Below are 24,699 nucleotides of genomic sequence, written 5' to 3'. Positions count from 1 at the left end.
TACTATTATTTTACCGCTTTACTTATTTTTAGTCTCAAGGAGTAAGGAAGCACCAAACGAGGATTTAAAAAAATGCATTTTATTTATTACACCTATAAAATAATCAGACTTCAACTTCTAGCTACAACGTTGAACAAATAATCATTTCAATTGGTTTTTTTCTCCACGGAAACTTCTGCTCTCCTAACACTACTAAAAGCAACACACCAAAAACAAAGCCAGTTTGGAATGAATATTGTGGTGACCACTGTGAACATCCAGTTACCGTAGATCATGGAATCTACCACACTGTACACCACAGCCTGTTGTGCCGCATCCGCTGTTCTTGCCAGTATTTCTCTGATATCCCCATTGGGAAACAAAAAATGGGTATTGAGTAAGACCATGCCATACAACACCGTCAAGGGATGAACAACAAGCCATATGATTCTTTGAGTTCTTGCATAGTGCCTATAAAAGTAAACTTGCCAAGCTATAGTGGAAATTATGTACTTAAAAATAAAATTTTCAAAAAACTTCCACAGGCGGAGCTGGATTCCTCTTTCGTCAGTTGTTGATTGATCAAACTTGCTGACGTTTCACCATTGTTGACTTTTTCAGAACTGTTTTTGGCCAGCAAGATGGATTTCTCAAGAACCTACCCAGCAGGAATCCAGAAGATTTGTAACTTTTTTCAAGGCATTTTTTTAAATACTGTAAAAAATACTCGTCTTCCGTGATGTTGGGTAAATCTAATTTAGAGCGCGGTACAACATTATCACATACATTGTCTATAAAACCAATTCTTGAGGGACACCGTGATCTGAATACCTGGAGGTCATTATTTGAAATAATTTGTGGTCGCTCGGGCTAGACAACTAGATACATTTGATGCCTGATATGGAGGCATTGAAGTGCATGGGGTATAAGAGACGTATATGAAGGTATAGAAGAAATTTATGTAGGTATACGAGATGTATATGGAAGTATATGCCAGGCATACGGAGTAGTTCAAATATACAGGCCATAATGGCGATTTATTACAAACCTATATGCAAATATATGGAGAATTTTAATATTTCTATTTCCTAAAAAAGGTTCTGGAAACCGACAACCCTTATTCTTGAAATCGGGTAATAAAAATGAAACAGGAAGAAAAAATTCGCAATAGTATTTCGACCAATTCTATTATTTTCATAGTTAACCCATATGTTTACTTAAGAGGCTGGACTACATGTTAAGTAATTATTAGTAAAAAGAATCTAACAGCTATTAAAACTTTCTTCTTTTGGGCAATTAAAAATAATAGAAGTCCAACAAATAAAATCAAATGATCAGGCGGTATACAAACTTTCTTGTAATAATAACCCCGAAACGTATATATCTCAATTAGGAGTAAGTTTTAATAATCAAATAAAAGAACATCACAATTCATTCATTAATGAAAAGCTTGTTACCTAGCGTTGTAAAAGTCAAACCTCAATAATTATAAATTATGCGGTTTTATAAATTACCTAGACTTTCAATGATAAATTTTGTATTCATATAGAAATGATTTCTCGTTAAGATATCACGTTAGATTGGAAAAGTTACTGTGTTAACGAAACATGTTACTCTGCTTATAAATATATGTGACAGCCCTGGTAAAAAGTTTGTTCTCTAAAAACCAATATGGATGTTAAATTTCACCAAGTTGAAAACATTTAGTTGCGAAAACAAATCCACTTTGGCTATTTGCCCACAACATTTATATTTTTATATTAATCATTATTGAACTGTAACACTTACTGGTCTTAATCCTAAGCCATCGCTGTATTATTGCACCTATAATGATTGTCAAGGGTCGGAAGGGAAGGGCAGGTAGAGGGACATGCAGTTGACCTACTTTTACCTTGGTGTTTAAAATGAGAATTATATATTATATATAATTTAAAATGAGAATATATATTAAGGTTATTCGTGGAAATGGCTAGTCTTTCTCAATTTGTTACTGAGAAATAAATAAGTAAAAGTGCACTTTTTAAAAATGAGAATATTATTATTCTCAAAATATTCAAAGCTCTTCGTCACGAAAACTCAACATTCGGAGTTGCAAAAATAGTTAAAATACGATCGAATATGACTGGAGTTGGAAATCAACAATATACCAACTTGTGAACTAGGAAAAACGCGACCCCATGAAATCACCAACGAGAAGTACAGGAACAAAAGAAACTAATAAATGAGTAATCCAACAGATTTAAAATAGTATGAAAGATATTCCATTAGTAAAACATGGCAGGATCAAAATTTAAAAAGCGTGAGGCAACCTTTCATGGATGGACAGTCCCATGGCATAAAAGGAACCATTCTCGGTGGTGGGTTACTGGTATTTCAATCAAAGCTTGAAAAAAAAGGCCTCATTCAATGTCTTACTTTAAATCAGAAGCAAAACAGAACGATTCTCTGAAAAATGGAGTTAGTCATAAAGTAAATTTGAATAAACCTCTTTGTACGAAACTTGTTGAAGACGCTTCAAAACAAAATATATAAATTCGCCTTCCACCGTATCAATGTGAATTAAACCCCATAGAATATGTAACACCACTTTTAAAATGAGGGATGTTAAAATCCTCTTGCAAGAGGAAATAAAGACGGTAGATTGTGAAAAATGGAGTAAGTGCGTCCGACTGAAATAGAAGAATATAGAACGCTGATAACATGCTAAAAACACTGTAAGGACTAAATTTTACAAATGAAATTATATTTCATATTGTAGATTTTTTTAAATAATAATATTTATTGCAATTTATCAATTTTCATATTATTCTTACTTCTATAATAGTTTTTTTACTTGATCTTTCCATTATATCCAAGTTAGTGTGACTCTAATTTAGGAGCGATTCGAGGTGTGTAGACCTTAAAAACTGAAAGACAGAATGTATCGGAAACTATCATTGCAATTTATCTGAGCGATATAACATTTGAGTTGTCCAATCATCCCGGTTATTGAAAATTTACATTTTATAACTCTCTCGCATTACGAAAGAGAGCTTAGTAGTTTAGGCCATTAGCCCAACACTTACCTACACTTGGTCGGAGTGATGAAGAGCGCAAATGGTACGCTGACAATTCCGCAGAACAATCCTAACGAGAAATTATTCATAGCAATACAAATCAGCGCCGTTCCTAGTTCCAGTAGGGAGAATGTGCACAGTATATTCATGCTGACTTCGGAAGTACGCGTATTTCCCAAAAGCAACGGTACCAAGAGACCCGCGCCGCTCGCTCCTGCCAGACTGTAAAAAACCATTTGACTGGCAGGGTAGCCGAATTTCACTGCGGTGGCTGCGACAAACGTCGGCAGGTTCAGCAAAAACATGCCAAATAGGTGCATCGCGATAAACGTCACTATAATTCGGACATACGCAATTGCATCTCGGGTACTTGATTTCGATTCTGAAATGGGCAATATTTAGTCTTTGACACTTAGAGTCATTACATTTTTTTGTCAAATAAGGTTGTTATGAAAAACCTGTGTCGCTATTCTTCAAAAAGGGCATTCGGCATATATGGTATGACGCGTAACTGCAGGAAAACCAAAATTATGATAGTTAGTAAAAATCATGAAGCAGTGTACTACTAGTTTAATTTGGAAACATCAGATATAATAACGTATGTGCGCAGCAGCCTAAACGTGAGATCTGCTCACAGAAAGTACAAGAACTGATTTTAACCGCTTTAAAAAGATCCTATGTAGAATGCACCTGAATATTCAAAAGGAATTAGAAATTATACCTAGCCTGAAGGCGAGGAAATGTGATGCAAAACAGATGTTAGAAATGAACAGACAGAAAGGATTCTATGTTGCCAAATTTCTTAACAGTATTTCCAGAAATGAACGTAGCTAATTTTATCTCATACACCATAATATATTCTAGGATTTTGATAGTCAACTAACCAAAGAAACTTGTATAATTTTAATTTTTATAATGAGTTGTAGGACAAAATATTTTTTTTCCCGAAGATATTGAAAAATACCAATCTCAACCAATTTGAACAAAAACAACCTAAATGCGATTTCAGTCTATTCTGCATATTAAGCCACAACCTACAGGATATGTGATATCTCGTTTTAAAATTAAAAATAAAACTTATGAATGAGTTGTGAATTATCTGTAGTAGTCCTTTGGACTTATCATCAAGACATGGGCCATAAGAAATACGTGAAAAACACAAAAATTCATGTGCCCACTTTTTGAATAAATTTTCTGTTTTCTGAAAGGGAGTTGTTTGAATAAACACATCTCTTCCAATCACTAAATATTAGTTTAGTAGTAAAAATATCGTGAATTTCATTTATATTTACCATTGATCTATCTAAAGAAGAAAAACTGCCGAAAATGTCTAAAAATTTAATTAAAAGTAACAAGCTTAATTCGAGAGGCTTAATTCTTTTTTTCCACTATATCTTTTTTGATAGCGGACGATTTTAGTATATGCCCCAAATGCCACCAAACCTTACCTGTATCTTTTCGCGGATCTTCTAGGTCTTCCTGTAACTTACACCACTTGGCGTAAGCTTTGATTATAAGAACCCCCGCTATTAGACATATGGAGGGCATATAAAGGCCTAAAACAGAAATTTCCATCACATCACATTTTGCCAGTTCCAAATCTTTACGATGAGGATATTGAATCTTTCTACTTTGATTTTGTCTTGTTTTATTCATTACACTACTTAACAGAAAAAGGGGAAGAGTAATAGTAACCGGAATAAACGTGCCATAAACATAAAACAAGTCAATCTTTCTAAACCAGAAATATAAAAATACATAAAACATTAGAATACATATCAAAATAATTAAATTCAGGAAAAATAATACTACCCTAAGCACTTTTAGCGACAGTTATATAGGGTGGCTCAAAGTATGTCGTCTTGGCTTTCGCCGCATCCTCAACAAAAAGTGATTACGAAATTTATATTTATTCTTATTAAGTAAATTCAATAATTAATAATTTATTCATAGGTAAGGGACAAGACATGTGAAAATCATGTCGATGTCAACCACGTGCCCGCTAATTTTTTCGTTATATTGTTAACAGTTAGCTCTTTTCTTCATTTCTATAACCAATACAATTGATTTCTTCGTATAGATAAAAAATATATTCACTAATCAGATTGTTCCTATCAGGCATAAACTAAAAAGAAAGCTAGAAGAAGATGAAACAAATATAGTTGTTAGCACTGTTACCTCCCATAGAGTTTCTGTGAAATGGCATTTAAATACCGCAAAGGATACAAATCACATAGATTGGGCTCTTGGGCATTTAATTACGATCAGGCAAGCATAGATCCGAAAAAAGATGTAATATTTATTTAGATGAAAGTGGCTTCAATACACACGACACAGAATTCAAATGATGGGGTGATTCCAGTAAAAATTGTCACACAAAATCCCTATCAGATCAAAATAGGGATTTATTTAAAATTACTTGATGTTGTCTGCGAAGAATATTAGGGACTCAAGCTTGGATTATCAAGTTTTGAAAACTGACTGGAAAATTCTCTTTTGAAAAATATTCTGTATAATCCTGGATTAAGGATAACCCAAGCTATTATAGCCGCCTGCTACAAAAAGCAGTAAATTCATCAAGAACAAAAAATGAAATTCAATCAAAAACAACAAAAAACAATAACAGTTACAAGAAACGCCCACTTTTAAAGGTGTTAAATTGATATGCTATTAAAAAACAATATAAGCAGATGGGGTTTTACGTCTCCCTCCATATCATCACTATATATCAGTATATAGTAAAAACAAATGTGAGAGCCTTAAACTTAATAAAAATTGTAATTAATAATATACCTGTTGAGAGCTGGAAAAATGAAGTGCAATACATTTTAAAAATTGAAGATTCTTAGATTTGGATAGAAAATAATATAGATCTTAATTTATCTTAATGACGACTGTCAAACGTAATTAGATTTTAAATTGAAATATACTTATTTATGTAATTAATGTATTGAATATTTTAATGTCATCTTTTCTGTTAATACTAATAATAGTAATAATAATAGTAATAATAATAATAATAACAATAATAATAATAATAATAATGTGATATTATTATACCTAAAAAACATAATACTTTAATCTTTATATTTTTAAAACAACCTAAAAGTCCGTTCTACAATACCCACTGGTCAGGTGTTTTGCTACTGTGGGCAGGTTATTTCGATAATTGCTGTGAATAGCCATATACTTTAAGACCAAGTATCCATATCAGAATAATGAAGTTGGGGAGAAATGACAGGACACTGAGCACTTTTAAAGAAAGTTGTACTAATATTTTGGGAATCCAAATAAATAAATAATCCATTCCAACCAGTACAAGTTCAGTGGCTAACATGGATTGGATAAAAGCGTAATTTGTTTGTTCACGTGTTCTTCACTTGCTCGTGAATTGGAGTGTGTAGATAAACAAGGAACCAAAAAAATTGTTTTTATTTATTGACAGTTAACCAAATTTTACAATAACAATTAGCAACGGCAATAAACAGAATTGCAAAAACAGCAAACCATTAAATTTACTTTTACGTAGACCAGAGTTTTAGGTAACTTGAAAAAGGTTAGACAAAGAAAAATCAAACAATCAACAGTATTAAAAGAAAATATTTGGTACTACATAGAAAGTTTGTTATGGGTATGTGGGTCTTTATTCACTTATTTACCTAGTGGCTCAGCTAGTCTGGAAAGTTGGTTGTTCTGGAATAATCTTTAATGGATGTGTGAAATGAAGGAGAAATTCTGTTTTTCATTATTCAAGAAAATCAGTTATGTACGTATCAGAAAAAAAAACATGTAATAATAAATGTCAGAATCAGAAAGTACTCACCTATAGAAATAAATCGGTCTGTAGATGGCAATAAATAGAAGAAGAAACTTTGATGAAACCGTTCCAGCAAGTTGTTCATGCTGCGAAATATATTCTCCAGTATTCTCCCCACCCCAAGAAAACCAACCCGTACTCTCGTTGATGCTTTTGCCCATTCAGAACCTTCCAAAGTAAGCGCTTGAATACCAAAACGGAGAAAGAGGCCGTGATTGCCATTGGGTATCTAAAATTGCAGGCTGGAGTGCTGAGGTTGTGCATTCTTACAACTACCTACTCCCGTAGCTTGTGTTCCAGCCATGAGCAGCATATTTTTGAAATGGGTGAGATATTCCTCGAAAGAAGAAGTCCTATATCGTTCAGGGGGTTGATTTTTAAATGTCTGTATTATTCCCTCTCTGATACACATTTTTGTAGCTAGATTATAAAGATCTAGATTAGGTAGCTGTCCGTTTAGACCTTCAATTTTAATATCAATATATCCTGCAATAAATGGCATACTTTAGGCTCAAATTGCTGCCAGTATTAAAAACCAGATATAAGCTATTGAGTAGTACTTTAAAACTTGTATAATGTCATATAATATTTTAGGTAAAAATTGCTGCCCGCAAACTCTCCCACCCATTTGAACAGAATTAAAAACCACAGAGAACATAAAAATAAGCTACTGAACAGGATTTTAAAAGTTGCTATACCTATAATGAATATAATTTCTAAAATATTGGAGAAAATATCTGAGATGTTGTTCTGCAAATCTACTTACCAATTTTAATACTATGTAATTCCAGATTTATCGCTGCCTGAATGGCACCGGCATGACCTTTTAAATCTCCATGATTAAGTACATTTTCACTACCACATGTAACTCCATGATAGGATTCTAACCAAGCCTGAATACCCAACTGCTCATGTTCAGTTATTAAAAATATTATGTCTTTTGCCCAGAATTTTTCTTCTAAAATAATATATAGACAATTTTTTGATTCTGAATATTTTTGTATTCATACTAATAGCATATTTGGCAAATGCCAACATAAGGGCTATAGAGGGAACCGTAGTGGGGTGCACACTCGACAAGGGCCGATAAGGTGCACTTAAAATCAACGCCTCAGTACTAGCGGCTCTGGGAGCTCTCAAGATCCCATATACATTATTTCCCAAATACATCTGCAAAACTGATTTAATATTCTATATTTCCTAAAAAAGGTACCATACATCTCCATTACTTAAAGGAGAGCTCAATGAAAAATTATGAGTATATGCATCCAAGCCTATCTGTCTAAATTTCGCCAGAATCCAACTGGAAGGCATATCATTTGGGTACTTTTGCATCTCATTACGCAAGTCTTCATAATATCTCATAGCAGCATCATCTTCCTGGAATCGCAACTTTACTAAACCCGGTAGTAAGGCATTCTCAGACAAGTAAGTGCTGTAATTCATTGACGGAGATGCCAGAGCACAAAACCACACAACACCGACCCCATATAGCACTATACATAACGGTTTGTAACATTTCAAGAGGGTTTTTGCAAATTTCCCTTGACCGCCGCTCGGATCTGTTAACAAACCCATCTCTCTTATTCAATTTAGCAGGTTCTAAAATAATTGGAGTTTTTCATAACTAATTAAAATAAAAACAGAGGTGTCAAAATGTAAGGTTATACTTCCTCTTCTTTTGGATCAATTTTTGAAAGCTATTGGATAATATCGCGTCTCTACTATGGTAAAAACTATAACGCCGCAGGCGGCATTGATATTTTCATAGACAAGGTAACGATTTTCAGCCCATTTCACCTACTAACCTGCACATTTTCTTTCGAAACAACGATATTCACACGCTTAACTTGTTTTCCTAGAACATTTAACGAGAACTAGGGATATTTTAAGAAAATACAAGACATATCCAAACTTATTGAAGATTTCTGTCAGCGGCCATGTTGGTCATTAAATGCTTAAAGGTCATTAGTTAAAAACGAGATTTTAAATTCTCGCGCATGCGCATATTGAATTGGCCTTCTCAATATTTTTTCATAGTTGCTTCAAAAATTCCTGTAGTATCGGTATAGGCAGGGCCTCTATGAAGAACTCTAAACACTAATTCCTTTTTTTTTAACTACAAATGACATTTCTCGCTGAGAATGTGTGAACATTCTTTAGGATGTGTAGGTTAATAAAGTTTGAGACTAAGTAGATAATTAAGATCAAGATAAAAAAGTATTGGTCGACATTTTCCTAATTCTAATAAACCAAATTCAATAATAGAGTTTTAATTTTAATTAGCAGGATCCCTTTCTTTTGACGGAGATTTTTAAAACGATCCGAAATGTTGGTTCCTTTTTTATTACCGCAACTGATTTTACCGCCATAATTCTGATTTTTAACTTTAAACGGTTGGCGTATTTTGCAACATCACAGTTGCGTTCTCTTGACGAGTGTCCTTGGCAAACTTATCCATCTTTGGAAAATCACAAAAACTGTTCTTAAAAATTTTTTTGGAAACAAATTACAGTACATGGTTGTCCACTGACAAACATTTAAATTCATTGAAAATGTATCGCACTGTGACCGCAATTGGCAAATGATCCTAGCTGATTTGCCCAACATTGTGGGTTGGATTCATGCCGGAAGTCTTAGGAGTTGTAGTCGTTATCATTATTTGAATAAATTGACCGAATTATCGCATGAAGCAGTGTAAAAATGTCGACTATGAAGTAATTTAGAGTTTTCTGGACATCTAGGGAGTTGTAAAGAATATAAAACTGTATTCTGTGCTTCATGAATATTTAAACTGTGCTTCCATCATAAACGGCATGTTTTTGACAAGTTGACGTTTAAGGTGGAAATGTGACGGTGATAGTAAGATATTTAAATATATGAAAAAAATTATAACTTAGTTAAGAAAGTGCGAAAAGGTTAGCTGAGGATCAGAACCTATTTGTACTAGCGGAAGTGTCAATTTCGCGAGCTGTCACCGACGTATTCCACGGCATTATCCGTCAGTCTGAATTAGAAAGACAACTTTTCTCAAGTGCTATAAAATAACGCGAAAATACGATTTCCCGTTTGTTTTGCAATACGCAGTGAGAATCAGATGATCCATGTTCACGAAGACTTCGGATAGGGTTGCCGAAAACTAAACAGTATTGTAAGTATAAGTGGACTTGACATTCATCTAAAAGAAAGTAAAATTTTTATATCCGTCTTTGCGACCTAAATACCGTGCCGTTTCGTTTTTACAAAAATGTGAACATTTGTCTGACTGCTGCTTCCATATGTGGTAATGTAGTTTTCTATGCAATTTGACTCAAACCTGCTGTTGCTTCATTGACAGTGCTTTAACTGTTAAGATGTTAAATATTTCTTACAGTCATTAAAAATATAAGAAATACAGTAATATGGATCTTAGTTTGGCAAGTTAACTCAGCTATAGATTCAGGAGGAAGGTGCATTTGGTCAAAATTAGCTTTGGCATTGATTTCTTTGTTTTGACCTTCTATCTGAATATAAAGTTACCCATCTGAAAGTATTCAATTTATATTAGAGGTTTCCAAAGTTAGAGTGCCCTTTAAAAATATGCCAATTTTACCCACTACAGTTGTGATCTGTTATTTTTGCCAGTAGAACAATAAAGAAAAAAAAAAAAAAACAGATACATAAATTACAGTTTTTTCTTTTCTGACATAAGGATTTTTGTAGAATGGACAATACATTCGAATACTTGTAATAGGATTTTATTGTACTTAGGTTTTGCTATTGCAAGAGCAAATATTATTTTAAATAGATTTTGGTTATTTTACTGCTATAATGAAGCTCTTGCAGATGATGTTGTCCATATTGTTATCGCCATGGGAACACCAGGCGATAAAACGAATTTTGAAATGGTAGTGCCAGACGCGCAGTCGACAGTTCACGCAGAACCTGAACCAGAAGAGCCCCCGACCACCGCAGAAGTGCCATCAACCTCCCAGCAGCAAACAACAGCACGCTCCATAGTAGAAATGGGTGTTGTCACTCAGCTGCCACAGCTTCATGTGCTAACGACCACTCCAAGTGGTATCGTTCCGCCAGTGTTGTCCAAGCCAGAAATTTTCCAACAACAGGGCCTAGAACAAGCTTCAATCGAAGATTATTTTACTCAGTCAAAATTTTATCCTGGTCTTGCGGAACACCTTCAGCCATTGTATACAATCACAGAGTCACAGTCACCACCAGTTCCAGTAACATTCCATAGCATTGATCAGCCGGGTCCTTCAGGACTTCAGATGATCAAGAATAAGCCGCCTCTGAGCGCCGGGAAGGTATGTCATGCAACCATGTGTAACTGAAGTCATGCTCTCCATATCAGTTATTTTAAATTTCATAATACTATGCATATGACTATCCAAAATATTTTTGTAAGAAACGGGTATGTGTGATTTGAAGTTAGATAATTCCGAGTTACAGTCGTAACATGTATTGTTGGTTATTAAAGATGTATTCTTTTTAAATTATGTTTTACTTATAATAAACGCTTTTTTATTTGCTTATATTTTTTCTCTTTTCTGATGTACAGGGGTGATCCATAGTAAATGTTACCCCCCCTCTAACTTAGTGTTTTACATTTTAGCAAAAAAGTTTAATATAAAAGTTGTACTGTTATTGTGTAGATTTAATATGACATACCTATTTATATACAAGTTAATCAAAAGAGCAGAGTATATTATAGTTATATATTTTTTAATTGGAAGTTGTTTATATTATTTCGTGAAAGGAAAGGTCCTTTTACAATGATTTTAAAAATGTATAACATGTGATGGTTATTTTTTACAACAATAAAATCGCCACTTGGTTAGCAATGGCATCATGCCAACTCTGTGTCTATTGTTTAGTCAATACAGTTGTGGCATGTCTTGAATATTATTATTGTTCATTCTACGCTAAGCATGGATGATTTTGTGATTCAAGTAAGTTTAAGATAGACTTCTATTTTGACAGAAACAGAAAAACTCTACTTGACAAATAGGAAATTCTTTCAAGCATTTACACCAAGAGATCCTATCTTGTAAAATGGAGAAAGAACTAATATAAGTAGCTGGATCTTGGCATTCTTTATTGAGCTGCTTAGAAGCATTCAGAAGTTTGTTAATCACTCGTAAAAGTAAAAGATAAAAATAAAAAAATAGAGGTTGTGTGTTAGTCAGTGAATCTCACAATTGTGTCATTTGTTATTAATCAAAATTCTGAACCAAATTGAATAAAGTATTCTGAGAAAAGTTGTTCGTTGTTAAAAACTCGGCCAGTTTAGGATATAATTTAAACATTTATTTTATGATCGAATCTCTCTGTTTAGGATCTTAACTTTTTGTAATAACTTTCTAAGACAACTATAGGTAATAATGTTTGAATTATGTTTCAAGAAACCCTTTTTTTTATTTTACCGTTATAATTTTGTCACTTTTTATTACTAAATATATAATAAGTCTCCTAACGCTTATCTGATCTATATCCAAATTATATATTTATAAAATAATAACTTTTCTGTTTAATGTAATGTCAATTATACTGATACTTAATATATCTATAGCTTAGTATTGACTTGATTGATTGCACAGTTTTAGGTCAATTTTTTGACACCAAATTTCTTATATTTCCTATATGGTTTCTAAACGTTTAGTATTGCGCCATAAAAATGTTGTGGCATGCGCATAAGTTTCTGTTTTACTTCTCCCTATATTTTTGTTACAGTTATATTGCCTGAATCTATTTTTTTAATCTCAAATTAAGAAATACCATAAACATTTTACTCAACTGCCATCCTGTCAACATTTTTCATAGTAGAAGCGGTATCAAAATTGTTAGTTTTGGTTGGTGTCAGGCAGGTTTTAGATATTTTCGTATGATGCGTCTTCTTTCAGTCCACGTTTGTACCTTGTTAATAAAGGGTATATGGAGAATGGAAAAAGAGGCGTTTAAAAATTAGTTTGCAGCCATATGGACCTAAGATCTCCATTGTTAATATATTTGAGGTATTATAGCGCTGATACCCATTTCATTTTGTTTAAATGGAATGCCGTAGGTCTTATAACATTTTTGGATTCCATCAAAAATTCTGAAAATTTCCAGGTAACATATGTTGAAAATTTTGCGAAAAGCATCAACTATGGAGGTAATTATCTCTCTTTCAACAATTTTAGGTAAAAATCTGAAATGTTTTTTATGGCTTATGGGATGGTGATGTGTCATATTACAGTATAATATTTAGATTATTTTATACAGAAAAATTTTGCAAATTTTGCAAAATTTATAAATTTTAAATCTGAATTTTAAATATTTTATTGCAGCAATATAAAGAATGATTCATCTTGATCTAAAAGTCTTATAACCTACCATACCTATCTTGAACCGTTTTGGCGTTAAAAACAGTAGACGAAAATAATGCAATTTTTAGTTCAACTTCATATATACATATACAAACAACGATGTGCTAAATATTTTTGTGTTCACGGACAGTTCAATAAGATTACAGCAAGAACATGGAATAAATTCAATGAGCTCAAGGAAATTTGCCTCCCATGAATGAAAAAAAACTTCAGAAGAATAGCAATAGGCTTTAAAAACTATAATCTACTATGCATTTTATGCGTCCTCATGCGTTAATAAACAGTGCTAAAAACAATATTGTTCCTGTCAATGGAGCAAATTTTAAATGGAACGGATAATTATATATTGATTGCACTTCAATTTTGTTCAATCCAAAGACCTCCCTCAGAAACTGGTTAAAAAGAATTTTTTTTATTGATTAGTGTAAATTTTCAAAAAAAGAAATGTTCAACAGAAACCCAACCCGTCTTTTGTTTGTTATATTAATAAATCGTTATTAAAGTATGAAATAACAAAATAACAGTTTTCTAAAAAGTAATTTTAATCTCCATTAAAAAAAAGTTGATGTGCTGTTCCAGAAGATGCGACAACCCATAGCATCCTATTTATTTTATGTCTGACCATTCTTGGGTTTAGGTTGTTCATTTCTTAAATTAATTAAATAAAACTTTTGTTTTTTACTCAACACTACAATGTCTCAAGAATCTAAAATATATAAAAATACATATATTAAATAATTTATATGCATATATATACATATCTTTACTTTATGTGTATATTGTAAAGTATAAATATTTATAGATTCATTTTTAAATTTTAATATTATTGAACTACCTAAACCCAACAAAATTTCAAGCAATATTTATATGTATTTTAAGGTCGAAGAATATAAGGAAACTATTGTTTATTATAGCACAGCTCGTTCTTTTCGTTAAGGTTAAAAAGAAAAAGCCGGATCAGGGCGCGCACAAGAAAAACCACACATGCCCTGTATGCCACAAGAGTTTCGCCACGGGCGACAAGTTGAACCGACACTACCAGACTCACGCGGGAGCCGCTCAGTATAAATGCGAGGACTGCAAAAAGTCTTTCAGTTCCAAGTTCAAACTCGTTCGACACGCTTTGATCCACTCGGACCGGAAACCATTCAGCTGCACGGTGTGCGAGCGCACGTTCCACAGAAAGGATCACTTGAAAAACCACATCAAAATCCATAGTCCGACGAAGAAACTGTACGAGTGCGAGAAAGCCGACTGCAAGAAGCAATATACCTCGTTGCTCAGCTATAGGAAACACCTGGCGGTCCACGCGGCGGAAGAAGGTAACCTCACTTGTCAGATATGTAGTTCGAGCTTCACGAGCAAGGAGGAGATCATGTACCATTTGAAGATCCACGCGGGGAGTCGCACTGTGAAGAACCCCAACGAGAAGAAGTTCGTGTGCGAGTACTGCGACCGCCGGTTTTTCACGAAAAAGGATGTCAGGCGCCATCTGGTGGTGCACACTGGCATGCGCGATTTCCTGTGTCAGTTTTGTCCTCAGAGGTTCGGGCGAAAAGATCACCTGGTGCGGCATATTAAAAAATCGCACAATCGGCAGTACGCGGAGGGGCCAGACGGCACTGTTAGCGTCAAGACCGAACGTGCCAAGTCGGAGACCGTGACGAGTGGGGAACTAAGCGATGAGGCGATATTCGAGCAGAGGTACAACAGAATACGATTAAACAGGCCAGAATTCTCTTATTCTTTGTCTCATATGTATGACATGGTCTTGCTTCTAACTGCTTTTTTTTCTTTTTTATAAGGTAACGGATATTAATAAGGGGTTTGTAAGAAACCTTAGCTCTTATAAAAATGTTTATTGAGCAAAAATAAGTTTTGAAAGAAATTTTCACAGGCTACTGTAATTATTTTTAGAAATGTTTAGCCCTGCCTCAGCCATCCTGTTGACCTCTTAAGAGCCTAACTGGAACTGGCTCGCAATCTACTCTGTACCTGTTTATATATTGTTTGAGGGGGGCGGAGCTAAACGAGACTGGGCATGCACATTGTCTCGGATGTTTTATTCCCATATTGGTGAAAGGTAAAGACCTGAGTCGCGGATAAGATTGTTTGGTTGCTTATAGATTTCTATAGATTCTCGGATTTTTCATTGTTTAAACAATTGATTACATCCAAAAATTTTAGTTTTATCGAATAAAATTTAATCTTCAGTTTCGTGATTGTGTTCGGCAACTGTTGGTGAGTTTGTTTGTCTTAGTTTTAAGTCATGCTCATTGAGCCTAGTTGATATCTTTCATCCTGTCTCTCTAATGTAGTCTTTGCCGCATATGCATAGAATGCTGTTACCTCTTGCTATCTCAAATGGAATTTTGTCTTTGTCGGATGGAAGATGTGTTTTGGCGTTATTGACGTTATATTTGTTAAGAACTTTTAATATGTGGTAAGTCATGTTTTGAATGTAAGGAAGATTGTGAGAATGAGTCCGAAAGCAACCCTACACTTGCCACTGCTTTTCCTTCCTGACCCCCACTGACCACTAATCAAGAGTTCTTAAGAAATATAAAACCAGATTTACCATTTGTCCAAAAATCTCTTAATATCTTCAATCAGTCAAAGATAAAATGCCGTTTGAGATACCAGGAGTTTACAGACGAAAAATATCAACTAGGCTCAAAGAACATGAATGTACCTTAAGACTAGGACAAATAAACTCTTCAGTCCCTGAACACACAGTCAAGAAACTGGATATTTGGTCCACAAAATCCTTGTATGTAATCAATTCTTTTACCAACAAAATATCCGAGGATCTGTAGAAATCTATAAGCAATCAAACAATCTTAACCGCGACTCAGGTCTCAGGTCTTAACCTTTCACCCAATATAGGAATCAATAATCGGAGACAATGCTCATCCCTGCCCCCCTTTAGCTCCGCTCCCCTCAAACAATATCTAAACAGGGGATGATGGCGTAGGAGGAATCCAGAAGTTTTGTAAATAGCAAAAATAATTTATTTTTTAGTTTAACTTAACAACTGATTACCCAGGAACAAGTTGCAATATGCCGAAAAAGTTACTCCATCTGATACACGAAGTCGGTCAATCAAAGAAATAGGTGAAAGTGTGAAATAGATGTTGTAACAATTTTGCAAACCATGCTTTTGTATTACTATTTTACTTTGGTATTGATGATAAGATGTAACTATTGAAATGACTGGGATTGCAACTGGTCATTACATGTAGGTGTTCTTTTAACGGTAAAAATCCTGTAGCCATTTAAACATGTTTTATTTAGGACACTTAATTATACTAAAGTCAATGTTGCAAAGGCTCAAAGAGTAGATTACTAATCATTTAAAAAATATAAGCACTGAGTCATGACTCCTTCAGTTATGAAGTTTTAACATTCGTTAACATAACATTCTAACTTGGTGACGTAAGTATCAGGTTCTCAAGAAAATTTAGGAAATTTCTTTTGAATTTTTATAATCATCTGTATGTAATTAGTATAAAAAGGCTATATATAATTTTCAGACCTCATTATAACTATTTTTTTTGCATTTCTAATTAATGTCTTACTTTTTTGAAAATATGATCATTTGAAGTTAATTTGGGATCCTTTGGGGCCTTTTGGGGTTTTGTAAGACTTCCATTAAATACTAAAACACTTAAAACTTTCTAACATTACTTCCAAAACATTTCGGTTACTTCAGGCTTTTTAAACAGGTTTTATACCGTTCTTAGAAACCTTATTATAATACTTACTATTAGATTTTTATAACTCATTCTGTAAAAACCTTTATAAATCCTAAAGCACCTAATAAATATTACACAGATATGAGACTCCCATGCGCTTGGAACTACCATCCAAGACGGTGCTGTTATCTCTGTTCTCTTCTTTGCACAATTTTAAAAGCCATATTTAGTTTAATTCCAAACTTTATCTAGTTTTTGTAAAAACTAGCACATTTCTTTCAATAACAAATAAATAGACAACAACCGAAAAGTGAGATTGTAATTGCATATTTCACATTTGCTCACTAATATTTTTCTGCAAGGAAAGTGGTGAGAGCGATAGAATAATTACGTTTTTTTTTTACGTCATTAAATAGTCAAGGCCCAACAATCTAGTGAAATCCGTATCTCAATATTTATATCTTAAAAAGTTGGACTTTGGGAAAAATTTCCACTTTAGGGGTTGTTATTAATGTCTAATTATTAAAAATTAACCAAATAAAACGCTAATTTGTTATTTAGCATCCCAAATGAGATTTAAAATCAAAATTATCCATTACAACGTTTTGTTATCTTTACCCTAGTTTCAATTAATTTATTAGTATCAGTAATATTTTCATTTCAATTAGGTTTAGTCGACTAACTAAAGCTGATAAATTGTCGAAGACTAACCAGTTTTAATAATTATTTAAGTAGTAAAATATATGAATGCTTCTGAACCCGTTCAGACTTGTTCCGGTAGGAAATTTATATGCAATTTGCATCGTAGTCCTTCAGTTGTGTTGTAGCTACGTTCCTACATCCTTTAAAAAAACGGATAATATTAAAGAGCTATAACTAAGGAAGGTTTCGGCGGTTAAAAGGCAAAGCAGGATTCTTATTGTTTCGAGATTATATTTTGATGTATGACATATCTCAAGATGTCGGACTGGAAGCTTAGATATTCAAACCAAATTATAATGCACAATCAGTTACTAAGAATTTTTTGCAGGTACAAACACTATATTTCATAAAATGTACAATGTGGCTCTTCCAATCTAGATTAAAGTATATAGATCCGAAAAGATTTCATTTATTCATATTTTGCAATACACTAGCGGTCCTTCGTGGTAAAATCTGGAAAGTCTGGACGCTAACAATTCGGATGCATCCTTTGGAAGGTGCAAATCTCTAATTAAATAATTTAATTCGCTCTGGTTAAACACTTCGGGCTCTCTGAAATCTAATCTTTTGGGGCGGTAGGTATCGGTACATCTCGTCCATGAGGAAATGGTCGAATAGAAGAGTCAAGACTGGGATACACAATTTGTTTCTTATTTTTTCTGTTGAATCCTTAAACATTATACGAATAAAAATAGCAATCATCATTGTGATTCCTAGGCTCTCGCCATATCATAGGAACACCAAAGCATTTCTTCCTACCTTTTTGCCAGTTTCTTAATGCTTCAACGCAAATGAAACGAACAGTATGAGGAGCCCAGGATAAGCGTGGTTTACATTTTTCACAAAAGAAGTTGCAATTTGCTATTGTACTACTACTACGACATAACTATCACAGATATAACAAAAGTTATTTGGATTGTCCACACTATGTCGTCATATTTATACGTCCTAGAACACTAAAAATACGCAATAACGAAGACCACAGCCGCGAACACAGTAGCACGACGACCAATACAACCGAACTGCGCATAAGCAGATTACAACGCTGTACTGACGCTTATGCGCTAACTCTGTTGCTTTGCAGATAAATCTAATCTTATCAAGTGTTGCCAAATCACAATTAATTTCATAAAAATCAATTCATTTAACAATTATGAATAGCATGGAACAAATATATTCACGAAAAGATATAGAGCGCTATAAAAAAATGAAGTGATAGTGCAAAAATAAGGGCCCTTATAAATATACAAATAAGCTAACAGCTTTCAAACATCAAAATCATCAAATAATGACGTCTAAATTTAATTTTTAATTTTTTACATTTTTCCAACTCGCAATAGGTATACTATTAGCAATTTTTTTATTAAATTTATTGCACTCAAAAGTAGGAGTCCATTCAAATTCCATTTGTTTTTTCGAAACCCACAGGTAAAACAGGTTATTCAACACTGCCATGGATATAAGGCGATGTATGGTCGCCATTTACCTGACTTGCCCCTGTCTTGTCCTTTAGCTAAATTATTGGTTCTTAGGTTTATTCAGTATGAAGTCGTAATAATTTTTTGGGGGAAAGTCCGCCAAAAGCTTCCGCGATATACTATGAGAGACACTGTACTTTTTTGGTGAAAACACTTATTAAACAGATGACGAACGGTGTGCTGTTTTCTCCATTGTTTCTTATTCTCGAAGTAACTATTTAGTTTTATCCCGTAGATACAAACGTTACCGGTCTCAAGAGATCGGCGAGAGTTCGAAAGTTAAGACGGAACCATTGGAATCGACCAAACTCGAATCGGAATCCTTCAAAGCTGAAGTGGACATCGGTCTCGAGGGCGTCAAAACGATATTCGAAGAGGAGAGCCTAACGCCTTTGGAGGAGGAACAGCTATTCCTCTCTCCTCAGTCCACCCAGAGCGAGTTGAAAGAGTTGTGCAGCGAGATATTCAAAGACATTGACCAAACCCCGTCGACCAGCGGCGCGACGCCCTTGGACGCCGATGCCGACGTCGGTCCGGCGATAGACGCGCATATGTTCGAGTTTCTGCGGCCAACGGAAGAAAGCAAGAGGCCTCTGCCGGGCTTCAGTCAGACGTTTCAGCCACCACCACCCCCTTAGCACCCACCTGGCCACGGTATGTGCGAGATTTCGTCGATCGCGGTTCACTGTGCAATTCGAGGGGTTGAATTAGGTTTGGGGTGCTTTCGGAAATTAAGAATGTATTTTTGTTACCGTTTCGAGTTGAGGCGTCGAGTTTTTCGTGCCTCACATTGAACCCGAAACAAATTTGAACATTGTAGATACAAAAAAGTAGGTACAGGGTAGACCGTTTAATATAGGATCTTCAAAAAACGTTACAAAAAACTTTAAGACAAAAGATGTTTGGATTCATTTATACTTTTAAAATAATATATCCTTATATATACAGAGTGTATACACCGTGCATATTAAATAATTTTTGAATTCCTCAGAAACTTCTAGATATATATCGTATATTAACTCAGTCTTACCGTTTCTGGCATATTTTGAATTTTGTGTCAAAAGTGACGTATGTATAGATTTCCCTATGGGTTGTTATTTTAAAAATAAATAAATACAGGTTAAAAGTATTTTTTTCAATTGGAAACACCTCATTTTTGTATTGTTTAATGTAAACACATTTTTTTCCAATTGCATTTCGCATTTTAAAAAAGGGTGACTTTGTATAAGGTCGCCTATTTTAAAAAATTGTAGATTTATTCGTAATTAAAAGTTTAAAAAGATTCCTATTTACTGTCTAACGGGTCCTAAAATTGTTAAAATTTTCTATTATTCGTTTAAAACACTGTTCCTTGTAGGTTTCTGTGTATATGAATTTATTTTTCAAGAAATGTCGACATTTTTTTGTTAATTTTTTTCCGTTTTTGGAAGTTAAACCAACTTAAAAAGTTTCGTGTTAATAACTTAATTATTCCGCACTAAAGAGTAGGCGCAATTTCTGCAGTGCTTGTTTGTTTGTTTCTGCCATGCTTCACTGTTGTCTTCTTGTCAAATGAATATCCGTGTAGCATTTTTACTATGCAAAAGTTTATATTTTGAAATCTACAATTGTAAGAATCCTTGTATAAAGTCACCCTTTTTTCGAACGCCAAATATGACATTACAAAATGGGGTGTTACATAAAAAAAAATCACTTAATGATTTTTTCATTCAGATTTTTACTGTGTATTGAGTTACGGAGATTAACCCCAAATATTTAACATATATGAGATATGTTAAAAAGTTGCTGGTTGTCAAGGAAAATACAAACGTCCTGTAGATATAACATTATAATCATTTAAAAGTATACGTGAATACAAGTTGTGGGATAAAGTGTGATCAAATAATAAACGGACCACCTGTTACAGAGCTACAGATGTTTGAGTTATATGCAATACACGCAGTTAAAAGCGATATAATTATGTTTTATGATAAATTAATCAAAACTTGTTATTGTTGACAAAAAAACCAAATTTGTTAATGTTTATTTGCTGTTGTAATACCGAAGTTTGTTGGCGTAATAATTCGTTGTTGAGTTGGTTGTCGATATATTTGAATGACGTAGGATTATTGCGGTCATTGTTTTTCTTTTTTCCCTTAGGCTAAAGTGCACGCCTTAACAGATATTTATTTGCCCGCGCGATAAGCGATAATTTTCTTGATTATTTTGTTTGCACAATTTTCGGCTGGAAGCGGAGAATATTTCTTGTATAATTTTTAAAATAAGATAGGTGTCGCCAAGCTTATATTAAAAACGATCGATCGACCTTTATTATTAAAAACTAAAATGTAACACCAAAGGTTTCGTCTGTCCCTATAGATAACCGTTTTTTGTAATATTTTTCGAAACTCAAAAGTTTCTTTAAAGACGGATTTTTTTTAATCAAAATGCATATTCTCTATGGTTTTAAAGCGTTTGTAGTAGTAATTTTTTAAAAGCGAAAAACCTACTGTTTAAAATATGATGAAAATCTATGCGAATGATACTAAGCCCCAGCGCACTTAATTCGTGTTTCCGTGTTGTTAAGCAGTACAAATTAAACTTTTTTAAGCGCCGATTTTGCGAAATAATTTTATTCAAGGGGGTGTAATCGGAAATCGGCAATACTTATGTTTTATTTGCGAATTCGACATGTACTCCATTTTGGGTTGACGATTATTTAAAAATAATCAGAAAGGTGCCTTAGTGTCGGTTTCATAGCAACTTCAATAAGTTTTTATGTCTTTAGAAATAAAAATAATAATAAAGTTTCATCCGTCCAAAACCGCTCCTAAAAAATAAAAAAAATATACAACTTTGTGGATCAGGTTTATCTTATTGACTCGCGAAAAGTAAAAGTGAGTGCGGTCAGAAATTATAAGTGCAGAATGTGAGTTAAGTATTGAATGCATTTTACTGGCGTTAATGTGAACACAACATTTTTTATCGAGTTCATATTAAAGGGGATATTTACAATACTATTCTAATATAACTATTCATAATACACATTTAAATTAGCTGCCACAGGTCTTTCATGTAAATGTTTCAAAGCTATTATTTCACTGACATTGATGTGGTTCTATTTACCCTATTGAAAAACTAAGCTCATTGCTTGATTGACCGCTTGCGTTATTTTTCAGCTCTATCTCTACAACTTCGTAGTTCATGTTTTCATCCTCATCGTTATCAACATCGTTTTCCAAGTCGGTCTAAATAATGACGTATTTATTCCAATTCTCAACATCTTTGCCACTATATACATCCTAGAGCCTATAACTGGGGTAAGCAAAAAAGTTTGTAGAATTTTGCGCTACACCTTTTGCATGAATTAATCAGTGTTCTTCCCATAGATATGCCAATATTTTTAAATTGTTGACGGTTCCAGGTGTTGCTAGGTTATTTGACTGCATCTTTTAAGGAAATTTTCTATCTTGACCTTTGGTTAAGATAAAACTTTTTATATAATATTGCTTAGTGAGTTGTAACACATTCTGATCTAAATGTTAAAAATTCTGATCTAAATGTTAAATAAAAAAATAAAATATGGCACCGTCATCGGTTTTTATTATTTTTTGACGGTGGATGTGAAGGCGCAATATCTCAAATGAAGGTAGCCTTTTCTGGAAAAGGTTTTTTTCATAGGAATGCCTGGACCTACAAACAATATGTTTTGTTTTCTAGAAATATATAGTATGTATGTATAGTAGATATGTATGTACGTAATTTATACCAGTACGCTTTTGATCATTCACCACAGTTTTTAAAGAACCAATCTTTAAAAATCGCCTTCATCATCTATTTTTGGAGTTATTGTGTACTAATGGACTGTCAAAATCTTTGATACATCTCGGTGATTTAGCTTTTGTAATTACCAAAGGTGTTACTTTGAGTAAGCCTAATGCATTTACAGATTCTAGAACCGTTATTCGCTGTTTGCCTAATTTTGGAACTGGCGCAGTGTTTTCGGAAAGTGAAACATAGCTTTTATCAGGTACAAGTTTATAATACAATCCAGTTTCGTCCGCATTGTGAATTTGGCTGAAATTTAGACTGTGATGAGAATTTTCCCTTAAAAAGTCCAAATCTTCATTGAAATTTTTGAAACCATTCATCGCTTGCGTTAAAATTCTCGTTCCCCTTAAGGAATCATTTATATAACATGCTTTCTAGTGTAGGATTTTCAGCTTTTACCAAAGTGTGTTTCTGAAATTTATTTGGCTTCAAATTTTGGGTAATAGCTTTTATTATTTTATTTGTTTTTATTTTTAATGGCAGATATAGTAGATTTCACTATTTTATACTTTATGGACAACGCTGTTACATTCGTAGCTTTTTGAATCTCTCCTAAAATATTCTTTGTATAAGGTGTTAACCACTTATTGTATTTAGCTACTTCGAGAACGAAATAAACCAGCACACAAGACGACGCGACCGGCGAACTAAAAATTAGCAATTTTATGTTTATACACACATCAGTTTTTCTTTATAATAAATTGAAAATTTCACCGTATGTTAGGGTTATTACGGTGATAAAGAAACAATTATTCGCCACTGGACGGCAAGGGTGTAGCAAACATACCGACAAACACTTTTGATAATATGCCATTTTTTTGTTTGTAATTCACTTTAGGTGTTATACGAGTGATAACCACATATTATTGAACTTAAAACTTGTTCACACTACTGAATATTTATACCTAATTAATTAATACTTTAAAGAAGCGGAATTTCACGGTGGTGCGAATCTAATAATACTATAATTATTTTCTTATATTTATTTTTACTAAAAAAAAATATTTAAGATTATGAAAGCGAACAAAGATTTTTTGCTAGAAATGTTGCCTTAAAATTTCGATAATAAGTGCCCAGATTAATAGTCATAGGCTGGAATTAGTTGTGAATACAGCTGATTAATTCTATTTCTCTTATCGGCCTGCATTTGTTTGTTTATTCATTAGTAATTAGAGTGGATTAGAAAATACAAAAAGTCTTACTCTAGGCACCTTCGAGAAAAATCATGATGGCAAATGAAACAAAGAAGAGAATAATAGTGGTGTATTTAACTGCGGACCGATGACGAAGTTTTAAGTCACGTAGGTCTCACAGTTACTAATCGTTATTTATTCGTTTGGCAATAAATTGGGTACATGTCCAATCGTCCGTTAGAGAATTTATTCTACTAATAAGCGCCATGTAATAATAGTTCAGATTGTAATAATTTTTACCATGTGATATCTGAACTATATTGTTCTTCCCGCGGAAAAGACTTCCAGGGCCGTAATTCTGATGATATGAATCTACCTCATTTTATAACAGTTCATTGCTGTACAATCAGCTAGTCATAGGTGTATAAGAGTAAAAATTATATATTGTACATATATAGTTTTTATATTGTAATATATATTTTTAGGTTAGTATAATGGTTATGTATATAATATAGTTGTTTTAAATATTTACATATATTTTTGTACAAATAATGAATATAGTATTATTTATATAATTAATTGTTTCACTTACTTGGAACCGCTAAAGCTGGTTCAGCCAACCAACCGTCCAACCCTTCAAATGGCTCGAGAATTGGGCGCTTGT

General features: G+C 33.5%; 2 protein-coding genes across 4 annotated transcripts; one reads left to right on the top strand and one right to left on the bottom strand.

Moving 5' to 3' along the window:
- Window positions 1-64: 64 nt before the first annotated feature.
- On the bottom strand, window positions 65-8,545 carry LOC132695635 (glycosylphosphatidylinositol anchor attachment 1 protein). Of its 2 annotated transcripts, none has more exons than XM_060660003.1 (8): window positions 8,071-8,545; window positions 7,863-8,022; window positions 7,619-7,810; window positions 7,133-7,338; window positions 6,859-7,081; window positions 4,484-4,591; window positions 3,045-3,417; window positions 65-450 (listed from the first exon to the last, which is right to left on the bottom strand). In XM_060660003.1, the coding sequence occupies exons 1-8, from the start codon at window positions 8,428-8,430 to the stop codon at window positions 147-149; spliced, it is 1,926 nt and encodes a 641-aa protein (XP_060515986.1). In that variant the 5' UTR covers window positions 8,431-8,545; the 3' UTR covers window positions 65-146. The 2 variants fall into 2 exon arrangements, with proteins under 2 accessions (XP_060515986.1, XP_060515996.1); XM_060660013.1 differs by having other exon boundaries at window positions 7,863-8,030; window positions 8,082-8,545.
- Window positions 8,546-9,687: 1,142 nt separating this feature from the next.
- On the top strand, window positions 9,688-24,452 carry LOC132708422 (zinc finger protein PLAG1-like). Of its 2 annotated transcripts, XM_060680764.1 has the most exons (5): window positions 9,688-10,003; window positions 10,678-11,156; window positions 14,155-14,921; window positions 19,328-19,746; window positions 22,251-24,452. In XM_060680764.1, exons 2-4 carry the CDS (start codon window positions 10,704-10,706, stop codon window positions 19,728-19,730), a joined length of 1,623 nt encoding a protein of 540 aa, XP_060536747.1. In that variant the 5' UTR covers window positions 9,688-10,003; window positions 10,678-10,703; the 3' UTR covers window positions 19,731-19,746; window positions 22,251-24,452. The 2 variants fall into 2 exon arrangements, with proteins under 2 accessions (XP_060536747.1, XP_060536746.1); XM_060680763.1 differs by having other exon boundaries at window positions 19,328-24,452.
- The last annotated feature ends 247 nt before the right edge of the window (window positions 24,453-24,699 follow it).

Source organism: Cylas formicarius, unplaced genomic scaffold (genome assembly GCF_029955315.1).
Source record: "Cylas formicarius isolate icCylForm1 unplaced genomic scaffold, icCylForm1.1 PGA_scaffold_10__41_contigs__length_53128322, whole genome shotgun sequence".
Taxonomy (NCBI): Eukaryota; Metazoa; Arthropoda; class Insecta; order Coleoptera; family Brentidae; genus Cylas; species Cylas formicarius.
The sequence above is the reverse complement of the archived record's forward strand: the minus strand, read 5'-3'. Positions and strand labels throughout refer to the sequence as shown.